The sequence below is a fragment of the Loxodonta africana genome, chromosome 11 (genome assembly GCF_030014295.1).
Source record: "Loxodonta africana isolate mLoxAfr1 chromosome 11, mLoxAfr1.hap2, whole genome shotgun sequence".
Taxonomy (NCBI): Eukaryota; Metazoa; Chordata; class Mammalia; order Proboscidea; family Elephantidae; genus Loxodonta; species Loxodonta africana.
In genome coordinates this window covers 72,793,443-72,813,943 of record NC_087352.1, presented here as the reverse complement: position 1 = coordinate 72,813,943, position 20,501 = coordinate 72,793,443, and the positions used below count along the sequence as shown (strand labels likewise).

General features: G+C 42.5%; 1 protein-coding gene across 2 annotated transcripts; it reads right to left on the bottom strand.

Annotated features, from left to right (window-relative positions):
• Positions 1-122: 122 nt before the first annotated feature.
• Positions 123-12,168, bottom strand: LOC100670973 (zinc finger protein 397). Of its 2 annotated transcripts, none has more exons than XM_023543886.2 (4): positions 12,088-12,168; positions 10,296-10,798; positions 9,882-10,023; positions 123-7,561 (listed from the first exon to the last, which is right to left on the bottom strand). In XM_023543886.2, the coding sequence occupies exons 2-4, from the start codon at positions 10,707-10,709 to the stop codon at positions 6,513-6,515; spliced, it is 1,605 nt and encodes a 534-aa protein (XP_023399654.2). In that variant the 5' UTR covers positions 10,710-10,798; positions 12,088-12,168; the 3' UTR covers positions 123-6,512. The 2 variants fall into 2 exon arrangements, with proteins under 2 accessions (XP_023399654.2, XP_023399653.1); XM_023543885.2 differs by having other exon boundaries at positions 12,126-12,163.
• Positions 12,169-20,501: the final 8,333 nt, after the last annotated feature.

The following is a 20,501-nucleotide window of genomic DNA, read 5'->3' as shown; positions in this document are numbered from 1 at the left end:
GTAATTCCCTAATTTTTATCTTGGCAATTTTAATTAACCTCAAATTAATTGTGGAGAGCAACTAATACCTAGGAGAAAAAATTGTTTCCTTTTCTAAGATGTCCTGATTTCCCTTCCAGTAGTGCCGCTACTGAAAAAGAGTTGGTAATCACAACTGTTATGGGTATTAGGGGAGGTAGAAATTGGGAGGGGGGCAGTCTTTGTGTCCAGAGGTTGTGAGATTGTCATTGAGCTCAGATAATCAGAAGCCTAAAACCATCTTCCAAATGGATCGTGAGTTGCTTTTTCCTATAGCTGACCATCAGATGGTTTTGGGTTAGGTGGAGTTCCTGGGGGGTGCCAACGGTTAAGCACTGGACTACTAACCTAAAGTTTGTCGGTTCAAATCCATTCAGAGGTGCTTCAGAAGACAGTCCTGGCGATCTGCTTCCAAAAGGTCACAGCCTTGAAAACCCTACAAAGCAGTTCTGCCTTGCACAGTTGGAGTCATCATAAGAATCAACTCAATGACAACAAAAACAGTATCATTTAATAATTACTTTTTCCATAATTGTAAATTTATTGTAAATGTTGATAAAATAGAAAATGAGAAAGTATAAGTCACCCACAATGCTATCCATAGAAATATTCTTAACATTTTTTGAGTAATATATTTTTTCCAATCCTAATATTTTTGGTAGAAATCTTGTTTGGTAAATAATTATTGGTAACTGATTTTTAACATTTATACTCAGTATATACTTCAGCTGGTTTAGCATTAGAATGTAATGCAAGATGTACTGTAATAAAATTGGAGTTTTAAAGTTCTGCTTGGAAATTATTCATTCAGGAAAAGGGTGCACAGTAGTAACATGACTGGAGATGTGCTAGGGGAATGGTGAAGAATTTGTGGGAAGACATCAGGAAATTAGTGTTCTCAGCTTTTATTCTCTGGGCCAAAAAGGGTCAGGAAACTGTGACAGCCTGTCTCTGGAGTTGTAGCACCAGCTGAACTCACAAAATTGAGGGGGCATGTGGGGTTGCTTTGTGGTTGAAAGATCATAGGAATGAGAACAAGAAGTAGCCTCTTTAAGCACATCTGCATCATGTATCTGCCAGAATTAGGACTCTTCCTTCCATTTGGGAGTGGTCCATATCTCACCAGATGGATATCCTCAGCACTAACTGCTAAGGACCAAGCTTAGGCCTGGACTGGGCAAGCAGGGCTTTGGTCTGGTTCTTCTCGATTTACTCATGGCTGACAAAGTGACACCAGAAGACACCTGAATTGGTACAATTTGGGTGATCCAGAACGGGAAAAATTACAGGTTGAAGTCCTGCTAGAAACTGAATCTACCTCTTAGAAAACAAGGGCTTCATATGCATTGTATAGCAACCAAATCTCTTGCCCGAGATTTTGAGCAGAGTCAGTAACAATGGTGTCCTGCTCAAAGATGACAGCCAACCACATTGCTTTGAATGCGTGTCGCTCTCCAAAGTCCTAGCAATACCCCAGTCTCACAAATCAGGCTCTTGAAAGGATAAACTATGCCTCTTCCGAGTCTCCCATTTCAGGGCTTCGACTTTTAATTTTTCCCAATCTGGTTAATGATCTAGATCACTGAAATTTCAACAATTTGGGTCTATTCCACTTTCACGTCATCAGCCGTGGCTGAACTGGTTTGAACCAGTTCAAAACCCTGTGGACAAGAGCCTAGGAGACTGCCACAACCTTTCCCTTTTCTCTCAGCAGGTTTGCAACAGAAACATGTATTTAAAGAAAAAAACCCATGACCCTTTGGATCTTTGGACCGCTTGATGATCACTGTGATATCCAACAAGGCAGGTGTGAATGATAAGGTGACTGAACAGCACTGTGTGGTTCTGCCCATCAGAAAGCAAAGGGCTGGATGGGTTTAAGTAAGGTCTGCCCATTGGGCTCATTCTTGCTCTTGACATCACAGAAATGCTCTCCAACTCAGGATGGGAGGCTTGTCTAACTGGCAATTCCCCTTGCTCTGCCAACGTGCAGAGGATGCCGTTGCTCAATCAAGAGAAGCACCGGAGTTTTGAGAGACCAAATGTCAGATTTGCTTTAAATATTCAGTTCTCTCAGTTGGACAGTGGTAGTTGCAGCCTATGGAAATGAGGAAGGAGAAGGGGAGATGTAGGAAACTGCTATTTATTAACTACCTTGACTAAGTTGCACGTTCCTTTTTTAAATCAGTACAAGATCCATTTAAGGCAAACATTCTTATCCCCTGGACTGCCTCTGTACCAAGAGAAACAAGAGGGCCCTGAGCAGAAGGAAAAGCCACGAATTGCTTTTCTTCCACACAAGGCTGGTGAAGAAGAAAACAATTACCTTTGACATCCATCTCATATCAATACCCTATTTCATAATGGCATAGACTGGTGAAGTTTTGACCATAATAGATCATCTACTTCAGCTCTTTCAAATTGATGGTTCAAAGTTGTAAGATGCCTTGCTAACGGCTGCAGAATTCATGGCAAAGGGCTAACAAGAACAAACGTCTCTACTTCAACACTACTGCTTTTCTCAACCGTAAATCTCTTTCATGCAACATATTTATATAGGGATTTATAATTTGCAGAGGCCTTTTTTTGTGTACCGTGTGAGATGGGTGAGACTGCCACTGCCACTTTACCAATGAGGAAATTGAGGATCAGAGTCCATTGATGGGACAGAGATCTTACGGAAAGCAAATACCTTTCTTATATTTTCTTGACTATCCTGGGCTTTATTCCCTTTTTAACTTTTTTTTTTTCCCTAATCTTGAGTATTACATATTTATTAAAGAAAAACTGGAAAATACAGAAAAGCAAAAGTTAAATCACCTATGATCTTATCCCCCAGAGATAACCACTATAGCGTATTTTGATTATGCATTTCCAGTACTTTTAATGCATAAATATATTTCGACATGGGATTGTATTTTACATACCATCTTGTAATATTTTTACTGAACAATATATCATGAATACTTTGTCATTTAATATTAAATGATGTCATTTTTAATAGCTTTTAAGACTTTGTGTACATTTACGATGATTTCTGAAGTATATATTTTCAGGTAGAGTTTCAAAGTTAAAAGGCAACGCTTAAGGCTTCTGGTATTCATTGCCAGAGATAGTATGTATTCACCTCTCACCAGTAGCATTAGAGTTTCAGTCTCCCTAAATCTTTTGTCAGTTTTAGGGGGAAAAGTGCCATCTCAACAGTTACTTTAGTATAATGTTTAATTCCAGTGAGGCTGAACATTTATTTCTCATCCTTTGGCATTTATTCTGTGATTTCCCTATTTAAGCACCATTTTTTTCCTATTCAGACTTCATGGAGAGATAGTACGGAGAAGTGACTACACAGAAAGGCTCTGGATTCCTACTGCCTGGGTTCAAAGTTTGACCTCCAGTAGGTCATGACCCCAAGCCTTCATTTTCTCATCTGCAAAATATGGGCTGAAGTAGAAACAACTAACACATATACACAAAGCCCTTAGCCAGTACCTATTACATTTCTTATTGATATATGTCAGAACTCTCTATATAAAGATTATTTCCCTTTTGTTATTCTTACTCCACCACTCATCTCTCAGTTTAACTATACTTAACACTTAATTGTGCTCATGTGGAATCTGAATGTAGACCAAGAGGCAATTGTTCCAACAGAACAAAACAACATGGTTTAAAATCAGAAAAGGCTGCCATCAGGGTTGTATCATTTCACCATAATTACTCAATCTGTAAACTGAGCAAATATTACGAGAAGCTGGACTGTATGAAGAAGAAGGCAGCATCAGGATTGGAGGAAGACTCATTAACAACCTGCATTATGTAGACGACACAACCTTGCTTGCTGAACATGAAGAGGGCTTGAAGCACTTATTGATGAAGATCAAAGACTACAGCCTTCAGCATGGATTACACCTCAACATAAAGAACATAAAAATCCTCACAACTGGACTGATAAGCAACATCATAAGAAATGGAGAAAAGATTAAATTTGTCAAGGATTTCATTTTACTTAGATCCACAATTAATGCCCCTGGAAGCGGAATCATCAAATTTCTTTTTGCACTGGGCAAATCTGCTGCATAAGACCTCTTGAAAGTCTTCAAAAGCAAAGACGTCATTTTGAGGACTAAGGTGCACCTGACTCAAGCCATGGTATTTTCAACTGTCTCATATGTATGGGAAAGCTGGGCAATGAATAAGGAAGACTGAAGAATTGATGCTTTGAATTATGGCGTTGACAAAGAATATTGAATATACCACGGACTGCTAGAATGAACAAATCTGTCTTGGAAGTACAGCCAGAATGCTCCTCAAAAACATAGATGGGGAGACTTCGTCTCACGTACTTTGGACATGTTATTAGAAGGGACCAGTCACTGGAAAAGGATATTATGCTTGGTGAAATACAGGGTCAGTAAAAAAGAAAACCCTCAATGAGATAGATGGAAACAGAGGCTGCAACACTGGGCTCAAACTGAGCAACGATTGTTTAGATGATGCAGGACTGGGCAGTATTTCATTATGTTGTATGCGTTAAGAGTCACAAATGACTTGGCAGCACCTACAAGTTATTCCTACTTAATGTCTGTCCTACCCTTTCCAGTTTCCTTGGGTCTTGCTCTGGAAAAGGAGGAAATCAAGAGTTGCGTAGCTCCTACCATATATTTTGTTACATTTTACTATCTTTTCCAAATGTTACTGTCCTTTTCTTTCTTCATTCTCTCTCCGAATAGTGGCATTTAGCCCTCCTGCCATTCTCACTGCTTCCCGGATGCCTATCTACGTGTTTCCCAACAGGAGCATTACTTCTCTGTTCCTTTTTATCATCATGACAGCTCTCCTTTCTCTATAATCAGGATTCAAGATTTCCATACAGATTCGGTTTTGGTAAGGTCTTCGCTATTCCTCCAAGGTATTAGGTCTTTTGAATAACATGCCTTCCTGTTGGCTAACGTATAATTTTGCCTTGCACTCAGAAGCACCTTCCTGCTGGTCCCTCAGAGGAGAATCTCTGGATTACCATGACTATTACCTTCTGCTGTCACTTTCCTTTAGCACTGTCTTTAACAAAATTCACAAGAGATACATGAAGTATTGGTGATGTTAAGTCAAAACTGAACATATGTGCAATGCCTGAAGAATATCACTCATAAACCCCAGGAGAAACTGACAAACATATTTTGAGGACCTGAGCCCAAGAGTATATTAGGAACTGTGGGATACAGCCCCATAAACAAATGATATGACAACCACAGCAGCTTCTGACCCAGAGCCCTGGGAACTGAGAAACTTGACAGCAACTCTAATACTGTCTTAGGAAACAAAGGAGCCGTCATATCTGGGAAGGGGAGACATAGACCTTTAATAGCCTCTTTACCTGGATCTGTCAGCACCTCCCCACCCCCCATCTAAGTTCTAGCCTAGCCTACAGGTTTGGCAAGGAATGTAGGTATTAACCCCTTCCCTGAGGTCAGAGAAGACCAAGACAAGGCTCCTCACCACGTCACAGTCCAAGGGTTCTGGGTTTTGTCAATTAAGAGAAATTTCTCCAATGGCCCATATTTTGATACAGGCACTGCTTAAAAGATTCTGGCTCCATCCCTCTCTCTCTTAGATATAACCCCACTTCAAAGGGAACTTCACACAAACTGGCCTTATATTTTTACTTTCCAGATGTGAAACTTTCTCTTCCTGGACTTTGCTGTTCCTTCTGTTTGTAGGGAAGAGTCTTCCCTGGCCTACTCTGTGGCTAACTCCTACTCATCCATCAGGGCATTTACCCAGACACCTTGCCTGATCCAAGGCTGGGTCAGCTGCTACTTCTTTAGGTCATAGCATTAATCACACTGTAGCATTCTTGCCTGCTTGACTGCCCCTTCCATTAGACTGTACAGTATATTTCATTTTCCACTGTATCCCTAGTGCCTGGCACAGACACTATATTAACCTGTATTTTTATTTCTCACTCTTAATTTCTGACCTGCTGTGGACTCAACGAATAATTGATGAGACCGTGTTAACCCATCTTCCTTGTTGCCCTGTCACTGTCCTTATTTGGGGTAGTAAAATGTTTTCTGCAATTCTGACAGTGATAAAAAGTCCCTTACACTATCCACATCATCTCAGCCTTGGTACACGGATGATCCAATACAACGATAACGTCTGGGTCACTGGATCTTTTTCATGATGTTCTCATGGAAAGCAAGGTTTCAGTGTTACATTCCTATTTCCTGAGTATTCTTTTTTCTTTTTTTCTGAGTATTCTTAATGGCAATAAAAAAGCTGAAATGGCTCTGCCATCTGTCATTCTCATCCGTCACGGAAAAAGCTTTCAAGGGTCAGCTTTCATTAGCAGTGGGAAGTGCTACAATTATCAAGTTAGACTGATTGAAGACTAGTTTACAACCTTTATGGAACTTTGCTCCAAAGTAAACACTTTTGACTAACGAAGATAAGAATCTGACAAAAATATTTACAACAGTCATTGTATTCACAAGTTACTCTACAATGTGGACTCTCTGATGGCGCATGAGGACTGATCGGTGCCTGAAAGCTTTTCCACACTCGCCACATATATAAGCTTCATCCCCAGAGTGGATTCTCTGATGCTGAGTAAGGGCTGAGCGCCTTTTGAAGGCTTTGCCGCATTCATTGCACTGATAAGGTTCCTCTCCACTATGAATTCTCTGATGTCTGATGAGGTTTGAGCTCAAACTGAAGGCTTTTCCACATTCATTACATTCATAGGGTTTCTCTCCACTGTGTATCCTCTGATGGGTAATCAGCTCTGAGCTCTGCCTGAAAGCTTTTCCACATTCATTACATTCATAAGGTCTCTCTCCTGTATGAATTCGCTGATGTCTAATAAGCTTTGAGCTTTGGCTAAAGGTTTTCCCACACTCATTACATTCATAGGGTTTCTCACCAGTGTGAATTCTTTGATGTATAATCAGATATGAACTTTGACTGAATGCTTTGCCACATTCATTACATTTACAAGCTTTCTCACCAGTATGAATTTTCCGATGTCTAATAAGGGCTGAACTCTGATTGAAGGCTTTCCCACATTCACTGCATTCGTATGCTTTCTCCCCACTATGAATCCTCTGATGAATAATAAGATATGACCTCAAACTAAAGGCTTTCCCACACTGGTTACACTTGTAGGGCTTTTCTCCAGTATGGATTCTCTGATGCTGTGTTAGAGAGGAATGCTTTTTGAAGCTGTGCCCACATACATCACATCTATAAGGTCTCTCTTCTGTACGAACTTTCTGATATGTTTTAGAGTTTGTACTTAGGCTTAACCTTTTTTGTGGATTATCATGATGGTCTCTCTTTCCTAGAGATTCCTGTGTGAAGATCACTTGACTAAAACTGTCTGCTTGAGAAGGCGATCTTAATTTCTCCCCTGTAGTACTTTCTTGCTGCCACTCTAAAGGGCTCTCATGTTCACTAACTTCTTCAAATGAAGGTTTCAGGGGAAGTCTCTGTGATTTTTGTCCCGAAATTTCCTCCTTTGTTGCCAAATCATTGTTCTCACAATCTGAAATGATAAAAAGCAAAAAACAGATTTGACATTTCTCTACTCACTCTCAGCATTCAGCCTCTACTTCAGAGAAAAACAAAGATGTCATTGTTTACATATATCTTTTCTTTAACTGGCTGTACTAGGATCCTTCCTCCTTTCTAATGTTAAGGCCTCCATCTACACTTTGACGTTTACCCTTTCCCACTCTGAGAGACAGCTGATCAATTACTAATTGCTTCTTTCCTATTTTTCACCTCTTTCTCTGACTCCTGTTCATCGGCATGTAAAGCTCCTTGTCCACACATCTCCTTTAAACAACCATACTCCCTCCCATTCATAGAAAAGCTTCTTCAAAGGGTTGTCTGTACTAATCCCCATTCTGCAATCTGGTTTCTGCCTTACTCTGCTTTACTTCTACTGATACTGCTCTCACCAAGGTTACTAGCTTCACAGCTACTTAATCCAATGGATACTTTCCAGATCTTATTTAGCTGGCCTCTCTGTAGCATTTTTTGGAGAGCCTCACCTTCCTGCTAAATATGTTCTCTTCCAGCAATACTGGCCTGATTTCTGTGGCTGTTACCTTCTTAGTCTCCAGGCCCAGTCACTCAATTAGTGTTCCTCAGGATTCTGTTGTGGGCTGTCACGAATTCACTGTACAAACTACCCACTAAACTTCAATTGCTACTTATAAGCTATTATCTCCCCAGGTCCCCAACTCTATCCCAGCCCTCTCTACTGAACTCTAGACTCTCATATCCAACTGCTAACTGGGCATTTTATTTATATTTTACAAGCATCAAAATGTCCCAAACTAAACAACACCATCATATGTATCTGTTCCCTCTTATGTTTTCCTTTTTACATCAATTGTTGTTAATTGCCATAGAGCTGATTCTGACTCATGGTGACCCCATGTATGTCAGAGAACTGTGCTCCATAGGGTTTTCTGGAAGCAGATTGCCAGCCAGGCTTGTCTTCCAATGTGCCTCTGGTTGGGTTCAAACCACCAACCTTTTGGCTAGTAGTCTGGCGCTTAACCGTCTGCACCATGCAGGGACTCCAGGTACATGAATGGCACCACCATTAATCAGATGGCTCAAGAGTAAAAACTGTTCTCCCTCAGCCTCTACTTTTAATAATCAGACTCAATAAAATTAAGAAACGTAATACTGATGAACAGGAGTCAGCTTTGATCTTCACTGTGGCCTCCTGGACTCCAGGACTCTACTCTCACCTTCCTCAAATCCATTCTCTATTGTGCAGCTAAGTTCTAAAACATAAATCTAATCATGTCACTCCCTTGCCTCAAACTCTTTGATTGCGCCCCACAGCACAGCACTCAGAAAACCGCACAAACCAATTAGCATGACATTTGAGTTTTTAATACCTGGATACCGTTTTCCTCTTTAGCTCATTTATCACCCTCTTTCCTTACTAATACACTACTGAAGCCAAGCTGGACTACCTGCAGTTCACAGAATGGCCTGCATTCTCTCACAGGGTTTTGTGGCCTCTGCTTGGGACAGCCCTCCTCCCTATTTACCTGGCTTTCTCCTACTCATACTATAGGTCTTGGCGTGCTTATCTCTCCCTGCAGGAAGTGTTCCTTGAACATCTAAGGTTGGGTTTGGTGCTTTTTATGTGCTCCCTTAGTACCTGTTGTTAGCAGCTGTCGAGTCACCCTGTAACTCAAGGCAACCACATGCACAACAGGATCAGACCACTGTGATTCATATGGTTTTCGCTGGTTAGTTAGAAGATCACCAGGCCTTTCTTCCTAGTCTATGTTACAGTGTGGAAGCTCTACTGAACTCTCTTCAGCATCACTGCAATACACAAGCCTCCACAGACAGATGGGTGTGTGGTGGCTGCACTTCAGGTGCACTGGCCATGAATCAAACTCTGGTCTCTCAAACGGAAGGCAAGAATTCTACCACTGAGCCCCCACTACCTAGTGCCTACTTTTATTCTAAATTACTACACTACATTGCAATGCTTTTTCTGCTCAACCGCTACCCTACCCAGACCTGAAAGCTCCTTGAAGATAGGGATTCAGTGCCTAGCACAGGTCCCAACATACATTAATACTCTAGTAAACTGTAAAATGAAGAAATGAATGAATAAGTGAAAGAATGAAAGGTAAACTGACAAAGGAAAGCTGAATGCAATTTATGAGGGTTGCTGAAAACAAAGCTATAAAGTGAGCACCTCTGGTCCAGGATAATAAAGGTGATACTCACATGCTGCAAGGTTATGAAATGCAATTTCTCCTGCAACCTCAAAACCAGAGGCCTAATTAATGAAAATCCCCAGATGAGTTTCTATTCCTCACCACTTCTGAGGGACAGGCAAGGTTCCCAGGACTTCAGCTGTGTCTTTGAAGGCTGGAGTTGGACATCTGTTGACTCTTGGGATGCTCTAAGACATGTCAAATCCTTCCACGGCACTGTTGCACCCTGTGGACTAGCTGGAACCTGAAGTCAGTAAGATATGGTTAGCTTAGTGAGAATATCCCTGGTAAACTGCTGAGTAAAAATCTCAGAGAAGAATTCAATAAGGACACCTCCAGGGATGAGGGACAGGGGAAAAAGAACCATTTAAGGGTAGAGACTTATACTAACCTAAGTAGTCACTTCAGGGTTATGGTTCAGTAACAACAAATTTTAATCCTATTGTTATGATGATACCACATGCTCCAGCCTGGAAACTCCTTCTCCCATAACACATCACAACTCCCTGTTCCCACCTGTTGCCTCGGATCATCGAACTCTCTCTCCAAATCCTCCAACAGGGTCACAGCTTCCTCGCCGCTTTTTGGACTCTGTTGCTGAACCCAGACCTGCAGCTCCTCAGGCAGGATGCTCAGGAACTGTTCCAACACCAGCAGTTCCAGGATCTGCTCCTTTGTGTGCAACTCTGGCATCAGCCACCGATAGCAAAGCTCGTGAAGTCGCCCCAGAGCCTCCCGCGGCCCAGGAGTCTCCTTGTAGCAAAACTTTCTGAATTGCTGGCGAAACATTTCTTGGCAGGCCTGGGCACTCCCATCCCGCTTAGATTTCTGACCCCAGGAAAGGCCCTCTTCTACTTTCACTACTATTAGTTCTTGTTCCTGAGGATCCTGAGTTACCAGGGTTGCAAGTGCTCTGGATTCCACAGCCATTCTAGGCTGAAACAGTTAGCAAAAAGCTCGCTACAACTGGGTTCTGTGCTTCAGAGTTTCCTTTAGTATTTCTTCTTTCAAGGGCTTTCCTGGAGGATATAAAATCATTGTTAATTTATAGCAGTGAAAAAAACTTCTAGGAACTCATAAAAAATTAAATCAATCACTCCAGTAATTTACTGAAAGGGAGCAGATTTCAGACTGTATCTAAATAAACAATAATCAAATTAGAAATTTGAATTCTGACTGATAAAAATCAGTTGCCTTGTTCGGCGTCACCCATTTTGTGGAATTCCTACCACTAATGGTATAAGAAATGACTTTAGAAGTAAAAGAACACAGTGTTAACATTAATCACACGGTGAGAAAACTACTTTCTTTTCAATTCTCCTTCAAGCCTGATTTCATCAAGGGGAAAAATCTTGGGTGTTAGCGTGTAAAGTCTGTAGTAAACACGTGAACTCTATTTTTAATAAACAAAGTATAGGCTCTAGACTTCTGAAGGCAACAGTATCTAGCTAGAAACTAATAATACTGATTTTTTTTAAACATTTACTTTCAGCTACTTTCTATGACAAGTGATGTTGACATTTATTTAAGGTAGTAATGAAACACTTTTAAAATTCACATTAAAACGTGCGATGTACATAAAAATACTATCCAGTATTTGCTAGTTGATCAAATTTAGCATTCGGTAAATTCCTTCAATCAGCACTGAGGCACTTAACTCTGGGCTCTGTCCTTTGCCAGGCCCTAGGATACAAAAGTTCCGGCCCAGGGAATAAATGAGTGTATGAAGGAATTAACAAGTATTTGTTAAATGCTTACCACGTATTCAAAACACGTTAAGTATCATAAAGAGACCCAAAACAAGTAAAAAGAAGAAGCCTTGCCCTCAAAAAGCTAGAAGATACCACGAGTCAAAAATTTAAAAGTGAAACATGGCAATAGTTATGTAGATATGTTGTGGTACAGAACAAACATGATCTGATTTTAGGATAGGGGAATACTGGAGCGTGCCCTTAAACCTGTCAGCAGGACAGATTAGTAAAATTAAACCCTAACGTTACGGTTAACCTGAGAGACTGACGACAATATTTATGCCACAAATGTGTGACTAATTTACCAACTCCGCTACACTAACCCTTCTATTTTTATAACTCCGGTTACACCACCGCGTTTGCAAAGTCATGGGGGTGGGGAATAACTGTGATTTCTGCAGAAAACCAAGGAATTGAGTGCCGGCGTCCTCTGCGTCCCCAAAGAGCCGCGACCCTGGGGCCGGCAGACCGAGGGGCGGGGCTCCTTCATCCTGCGCCCACCGCCCCGGCAGCGCAACCTCCCCGTCCTCCCTCGCCTCGGGGCCCGGGGCCCTCACCGCGAAGCCCTGGAGTGGACAGGGAGAGAGACACCGACCCAGAGCAGGGAGCCACAAAGACCGGAAGTGCGCGCCGCGACCTTCCGCTCTCGCGCGACGCTGTGGCGCCCTCCCGAGCCCCGGTCCGCCCGCCCCTTGCTCACAGTCGGCCGATCAACGCCGTGGCTTCCCTTTTTCTTGCAGAGCGCGGGCTGTGGCGGCTTGAACTGAGAGCCCGGCTTCTCTCTCAGGTGAGAGGCGGCTGTCGCGAGGGCCGCTCTCCCCGATTTGTGTGCTTCCTACCCGGGCTTACAGCCCACCACCGCTCTCCATTTTTGGCCCCACGTCACTCTTCCACTATTCTGCCCCCAATTTCAACAAATGTATTCAGATATCCTGTAATTCCAATTCTTTTTCAGGATCTCCTCAAAAGTTAACAAGTGGATGAAATGGGCTGAAAAAAATTTAATCATTTATATTGAGCTTTCCAATGCTTATCAGTTGAGCCTTGCAACAGCTCTATGCGGTAGGTATGTTATCCCCATTTTACTGCAGTAGATACTGCCCCAAATCAAGCACCTTGTAACCGAGAACGCCAAAAACTGTAAAAAAAAAAAAAAAAAAGAACAAACAAACCTAAATGCTTAGACCAAACCAAAAAACCAACCGCAATGCCGTCGAGTCGATTCCGACTCATAGTGACCCTACAGAACAGAGTAGAACTGCCCTATAGAGTTTTAAAGGAGCGCCTGGCGGATTCGAACTCCCGACCCTTTCGTTAGCAGTCGTAGCACCTAACCACTAAGCCACCAGGGTTTCCAAATTGCTTAGAGAAACACCAAAAATTAGTGTAATAGAATATAAAGTGAGCAGTTACAATTCGAACTGGGCAGCATCATCTGAACATACAGGGAAGGCACTCTGAAAAGGGGACAATGAAAGCCGGTTATATACGTGGTTGTTATGTTAATTTCTGAAGAGATAGCATCAAAGCACAGGGCAGGTTACAGAAACAGTCACCAAGAGCCTGCCCTTGTTGTTGTTAGGTGTCTTGAGTCTGTTCCGATTCAAAGGGACCCTATGTACAACACAAGGAAACACTGCCCGATCTTGCACCATCCTCACAATGGTTGTTGTGCTTGAGCCCATTGTTGCAGCCACTGTGTCAGTTCATTCTCTTTTTTGCTGACTTTCTCCAGCATGATGTTCCTCTCACGGGTCTGATCCCTCCTGATAACGTGTCCAAAGTGTATGAGATGTAATCCCTCCGTCCTTGCTTCCAAGGAGTATTCTGATTGTACTTCTTCCAAGACAGATTTGTTCTTTCTTTCGGCAGTCCGTGGTATAGTCAGTATTCTTCACCAACACTGTAATTCAAAGGTGTCAATTCTTCCGTCTTCCTTATTCACTGTCCAGCTTTCACATGCATATGAAGCAATTGAAAACACCATGACTTGGGTCAGGTGAACTTCAGTCTTCAAGGTGACACCTTTGCTTTTTTAACATTTTAAAGAGGTCTTTTGCAGCAGATTTGCCCAATGCAATGCGTCTTTTGATTTCTCGCTGCTTCCATGGGCATTGGTTGTGGATCCAAGTACAATGAAATCCTTGACAGCTTCAATCTTTTCTCCATTTATCATGATGTTGCTCATTGGTCCAGTTGTGAGGGTTTTTGTTTTCTTTATGTTGAGGTGCAGTCCAAAAGGAAGGTCTTCGATCTTCATCAGTAAGTGCTTCAAGTCCTCTTCACTTTCAGCAAGCAAGGTTGTGTCATCTGCATAACGCAGGTTGTTAATGAGTCTTTCTTCAATACTGATGCCCCATTCTTCTTCATAGAGTCCAGCTTCTTGGATTATTTGCTCAGCATACAGATTGAATGAGTTTTTATTTTTCTAATGACATGCCATACATCCTAAAACAGCGTGTACTCAGACCCTGGAGTTCCTGCTTCTTGAAGTTGGCTGTACATAATTTTCCAAAAGAAGCTAATGCCTAAGGCCAAAAGGTCTCCAAGAAGCTGCTTACTAGGCTACTGTTTGATCTGAAGGTGACTCCAGGGAACCAGTTCCTTCAACATTCAAGATGACACTAGGGTTGGATGGCCTGGGTGGGTCACCCCAATTCCGTGAACCCAGAAATCGGGATTCCAGGAGAATCGAAACAATTTTGTTGAAACCAAAAATCAAACCCTTTGTGGTGGAGCCAATTCAATCTCATGGTGACCCCCTGTGTTACAGAGTACAACCAAGCTCTATAGGGTTTTCTTGGCTGTAATCTTTACAGAAGCAGATTGCCAGGCCTCTTCTATGAGACACTGCGGGGCAGGTTCAAACCACCAGTCTTTAGATTAGTAAACCAAAAACAAACCTATTGCTTGCGACTCCTAGGGACCTCCAAGGACACCAAAATTTTGAGCATATTTTCAAGCAGATGAGTTCCATACTCGAACTCTAAATAGTTTTCCTTTTTTTTTTTTTTTAATTGGAACCTAGCTAGCATCAAGTCTTAGATTTGAGGTCTTCTTTAGACCATTTAAAAAGTAAAAAATGGTGCATCATGTTGTTTTAATTTGCTTTTTTTTTTTAATTAATGAGTTTGGAGTTGAGATTGTTTTCCCTCTCATTTTTATTTCTTCAGAGAAATAACATTTGCCATTTTTTTTATCAGGGTGTTAGTATTTGTTATGGATTGAATTGTGTCCCCCTAAAATATTGGAATCCTAATCCCTATACCTGTGGATATAATCCCATTTGGAAATAAGTTTTTCTTTGTTATGTTCATGAGGCCCTATCAGTGTAGGGTGTGTCCTAGACCTAATCACTTCTGAGTTATAAGGGGCAGCATAGGTACGGAGACAATGAAGCACAAATGGGTGAAGATACATGCCACATGGGGACCACCAAGGAACCAAGGAACTCCAGGGCTACAGAAGCTGAAATAACAAGGATCTTGCCTCAGAACTGACTGAGAGCCTTCCGCTACAGCCAGTGCCCTGAATTCAGACTTCTAGCCTCCTCAACTGTGAGAAAACAAATTTCTTTGAAGTCATCCACTTGTGGTATTTCTGTTACAGCACCAGCAGTAAACTAAGACAGTATGTATTTTTTATTATTTCTAAGAGTTCATTAACGATACCTGGTGGTGAAATGGTTAAGTGCTTGGCTGGTAACTGAAAGGTTGGCGGATCAAACCCACGCAGTGGCTCCATGGAAGAAAGAACTGGTGATCTGCTTCCATAAAGATTGTTGCTTAGTCCAGGCTTCGTTAACTGGTGGCTGGCTTCCAAGATATCGAAGGAGAGAGATGCTAGTTCTCCTAAGGCCTAGGACCAGAACTGGCATTGTATCACTTCTGTTGCATTCTATTGGCAGAAGGATTAGATTCAAGGAAAGGGGACATAGATCCCACCTTTTGATGGGAGGAAACCCTGGTGGCATAGTGGCTAAGAGCTGTGGCTGCTAACCAAAAGTCCACCAGTTCGAATCCACCAGGCGCTCCTTGGAAACCTATGGGGCAGTTCTACTCTGAATATAGGATCACCATGAGTCAGAATCAACTCAACAGCAATGGATTTGGGTTTGGTTTTTTTCTGGGTTTTTGATAGGAGGAGCAACTTGAACATACAGAGACAGGAGGAAATTTTGGATTTGCAAAATTATCTTTGCATCCAACTTATAAAACCTTGTCACATTGAGAGGCCTGCTGTTTAGGACTGGAACAATTGAAAGAGAGAAGGTAAATCAGCTAAAATACTTTCAGCTGCAGTAATGGAAAATCTTCCTTGTTGTCCTTATTGTGTAAGCCTTTTAGTTATCTCACACAACTAGATGTGTGGAGGTGAGGCCATTTTTACCACCACTGCCAGTTGCTGTGCAGTGGACCCTGACTCATGGCGACGGCTTGTGTGTCAGAGTAGAACCATGCTCCATGGGGGTTTTCAGTGTTACCATGATGTCACCAACTTAGTGTTGTATTTTCAGACATAGATAATAGATGTATTAAGAGAACAAGACAATGCTTATTTGTATCATCCAAGACAGAAAACAAAAGGCCTTAGTTACTAAGTTGCTTATCTTTCTTCCATGTCAAAGAAAATGTTTGAGGTTGCTCATAAGTGCATTCTTGCACTTATTATGGATGTTGTTGTTAGGTGCCATCGAGACAGTTCCGACACATGGTGACCCTGTGTACAACAGAAGGAAACACTGCTCCATCCTGCACCATCGTCAGCTCGTTGCTATGCTTGAGCCCATTATTGCAGCCACTGTGTCAATCCATCTCTTTGAGGGGCTTCCTCTTTTTCATTGACCCTCTTCTTTACCAAGCATGACGTCCTTCTCCAGGGACTGCTCCCTCCTGCTAACATGTCCAAAGTACATGAGACAAAGTCTCACCATCCTCTCTTCGAAGGAGCACTCTGGCTGTATTTCTTCCAAGACAGATTCGTTCGTTCTTCTGGTGGTCCACGGTACATTCAGGAGTCTTCACCAACACCATAATTCAAATATGTCAATTATTCTTCAGTCTTCTTCCTTATTCATTGTCCAGCTTTTACATCTATATGAGGTGATTGAAAATACCATGAACTGAGTCAGGCACACCTTAATCTTCAAAGTGACATCTTTGCTTTTGGTCACTTTAAAGAAGTCTTTTGCAGTAGATGTGCCCAAAGCCATACGTCATTTCATTTCTTGTCTGCTGCTTCCATGGGCATTGACTGTAGATCTAGGTAAAATGAACCCTTGGCAACTTCCGTATTTTCTCCATTTATGAAGTTGCTTATTGGTCCAGTTGTGTGGGTTTTTGTTTATATTGAGGTGTAATCCATATAGAAAGTTGCATAGAGCAAAGTGAAAGCTACAAGTAGGCTGTTACTATTGCTTTTCCTTTCTCCTCTTTTTCTAGGTTAATTACAATGACACATCACTTGACAGCGTCCCCACCCTAGCTCTTAATCCTCTCAGCCACTGCATGAAGGTCTTCACTAGGATTCTGTTGTGCTTTAGGGGTAACTGGAACAAAGATGCAATGTAAGATTAATTAGTGACTTTTAAGTGCATGGGGTAAGAGTAATTATTTAAAAAAAAATTCTCAGCTAAAGAAGCTGAATAAAACTGTCTGCCTTCCTGTCTTTCTGCATTGCACATACAGACAGGCTGTGCCTCAAACTTTCAGGCAGCCATAAGACTGCTGGGAATGAGGCACATACACACATTGGCATTGACCATTCCATGGGAGCTAGGTTCATCTGTGATAGAGCTGGACACACGAGACACTTACACAGTGTTGGCAAAGTGAAAGCCATTGTTATTATTTATAGAAGCAAGCAGTAAATAGTAAGAAAAGATTCTCAAAGAGAGAACGCTTCCAGAAAACCAGTGTCATTGCTGTCAAGTGGATTCCAACTCATAGCGACCCTATGGGACAGAGTAGACCTGCCCCATAGGTTTTCCAAGGCTGTAAATTTTTTTCTTTTTTTACTTTAGATGAAGGTTTACAGAACAAACTAGTTTCTCATCAAACAGTTAGTACACACATTGTTCTATGACTTTGGTTAACAACCCCATGACACTTCAGCACCCTTCTCAACCCTGGGTTCCTTATTACCAGCTTTCCTGTTCCCTCCTACTGTCCAGTCCCTGCCCCAGGGCTGGTGCGCCCCTTTAGTCTAGTTTTGTTCCCGGGGTCTGCTCAATCTTTCGCTGAAGGGTGAACCTCAGGAGTGGCCTCATTATTGAGCTGAAAGTGTGTCTGGGGTCCATACTCTCAGGATTTCTCCAGTCTCTGTCAGGCCAGAAAGTCTGGTCTTTCTTTTTGAGTCAGAATTTTGTTCTACATTTTTATCCAGCTCTGTCTGGGACCCTCTACTGTGATCCTTGTCAGAGCAGTCAGTGGCAGTTGCCGGGCACCATCTCATTGTACTGGGCTCAGTCTGGTGGAGGCCGTGGTAAATGTGGTACATTAGTCCTTTGGACTAACCTTTCCCTTGTGTCTTTACATTTCTTCATTCTTCCTTGTTCCCAAAGGGCCGAGACCAGTGGAGTGTCCTAGATGTCCACTCACAGGCTTTTAAGATCCCAGATGCTACTCAGCAAAGTGGAATGTAGAACATTTTCTTTATAAACTCTGTTATGCCAGTTGAGCTAGATGTTCCCTGAGACCATGGTCCCCACAGCCAAGGCTGTAAATCTTTAGAGAAGCTGCCTGCCACATCCTTCTCTTGCGGAGTGGCCAGTAGGTTCGAGCTGCCTTGGTTTGAATGGCTGACATTTCAGTTAGCAGCTAAGTACTTAACCACTGCACCACCAGGGCTCCCCAAGATACCCGTATCTATTTTTATGTTTCTGGGCAGGTGCTCTTTGGTTTAGGTCAGATGCTATGTTCATGTCACTGATGCCTCTGGCTGCCACCATGCTGCCCGGGGGCCTGCATGGTTCCCAAGGCTTCTGCTCTGCTGCTGGGCCCTTCCAGGCCTGTGCCATCAGCTTCCACCATACTACCCAGGCTGCAATACTACCTCGTGTGGCTGCCGTCACGCTGCCCAAGGTGAGGAGCGGCATGTAACCCCTGCAGGGCAACTCAAGCCTCTGTCTGCATGGGCAAGTGTTACAGCTCTTTTAGCTTCACCAAAAGTGCCCAGTGACACCTGGCTCCACCAGCAAGCCTCCAGCCCAAAGGCATGCAATTTTCTCACCGTGGGCCCGCGAGCCTGCTGCAGCATCTGCTGGTCTCATGGTTTCCACTGCTCCTCCTGCTGCCACCATTTCTCTGTAGCTCAGCTCTGCCATGCTGGCTGCCGTTTCTCACTGTCTCCTAGACCTTCTGGGTCTAGGAGCTTCTCAGTGCAGAGACCCTGGGTCCAAAGGATATGCTCTGCTCCAGACTCTTTTTGATGGTAGTGAGGTCTCCCCTGAACCTCTGTGGGACTGGCCCTTATATCAGAAAAATCCTTGTCAATTTTAAGACATGGCCCTCCCAGTAGGACCATGAAGCAACCAATCCCCTCAGTTGACCACAAGTCAGTCACTACTATTGGGTGGATTTTCAAACCACTAGTTGCATAACAATCTACCCATCTATTGCAAAATTGTGGCCCAGCCACAATTTTGGGGGAGTTGAAAGGTCATGGCTAGAAAGGTCATATAAAATGATTCACTGACCCCCCAAAATCCTATGAAACACAGTGCTACTTTGACACACATGGGTTTGCCATGAGTCAGAACCAAGTCTATGGCAACTATAACAACAAGAAGAATTATTTAGAGTCCTTGTTAAAAACACACATTTCTAAGCCTTGAATCAGAATACCTTGGGAGGATTCTAGGAATTTATATTTTTGACAAATAATCCAGATGATTCTTATTATCAAACTAGTTTGGGAGACTGTAATGTGGTAGGTAAGAGTGTACGCTTCAGAGTCAGAGAGATGTGGATTCTGATCCATTTATTAAGCACTTATGTCCAGAATGTCTACATGTACTGGAACTGTTTTAGGTGCTGGGGATATAGCAGAGGCTAAAATTGATAAAAATCCCGCTCTTTTTTGTCCTTCTGGATCTTATACTCTGCTTAGAGTCCCAGTCTGCTTTAGTTATCTAGTGCTGCTATAACAGAAATACCACAAGCGGATGGCTTTAACAAAGAGCAATTTATTCTCTCACAGTCTAGGAGGCTAGAAGTCCAAATTCAGGGTTCCAGCTCCAAGAGAAGGCTTTCTCTCTCTGTTGGCTCTGGGAAAGGTCTTGGCATCAATCTTCCCCTCGTTTAGGAGTATCTCAGTGCAGGGACCTGGGTCCAAAGGACAGGCTCTGCTCCAGGTGCTACAGTTGCTTTGTGATATGAGGTCCCTCTCTGCTCCCTCCTTGCTCCTTTTATCTCTTTTAAGATAAAAGGTGATTTGGGCCACACTCCAGGGAAACTGCCCCTTACATCAAATCAGGGCTGTGACTTGAGTAAGGGTGTGGTATCCCACCCCAATCCTCTTTAGTATAACCTAATCTTGCCTCATTAACCACAGGCAGAGATTAGGGTTTACAACACATAGGAAAATCACATCAGATCGCAAAATGGTGGACAAACATACAATACTGGGAATCATGGCCTAGGCAAGTTGATACACATTTTGGGGGGACACAATTTAATCCATAACACACTCTGAGACACCAACCAGGACCTAGCCGAGTGACTTGAATGAACTAGTTAAACAATAAATTTTTTTTTTCTTGCCAGAAAAACACTTGTTAATGTTCTTCTGGACCTTATACTCTACTGGGAGTGCCACTCTGTTTTACTTATCTAGTGCTGCTATAACAGAAATTGCTGTCGAGTTGGCCTCTGAATTATGGCATCCCCATGCACTATAGACATGATCAGGGACAGATCAGACCATTGTGATCCATAGGGTTTTCAAAGGCTAATTTTTGGAAGTAGGTCAC

Coding starts and splice junctions, on each gene's coding strand:
- LOC100670973 (XM_023543886.2), bottom strand. CDS start 10,709: ATGGCTGTGGAATCCAGAGCACTTGCAACCCTGGTAACTCAGGATCCT. Junction 10,024..10,295: donor TCGATGATCCGAGGCAACAG/GTGGGAACAGGG, acceptor TACTGACTTCAG/GTTCCAGCTAGTCCACAGGG. Junction 7,562..9,881: donor TTGCCTGTCCCTCAGAAGTG/GTGAGGAATAGA, acceptor TTATCATTTCAG/ATTGTGAGAACAATGATTTG.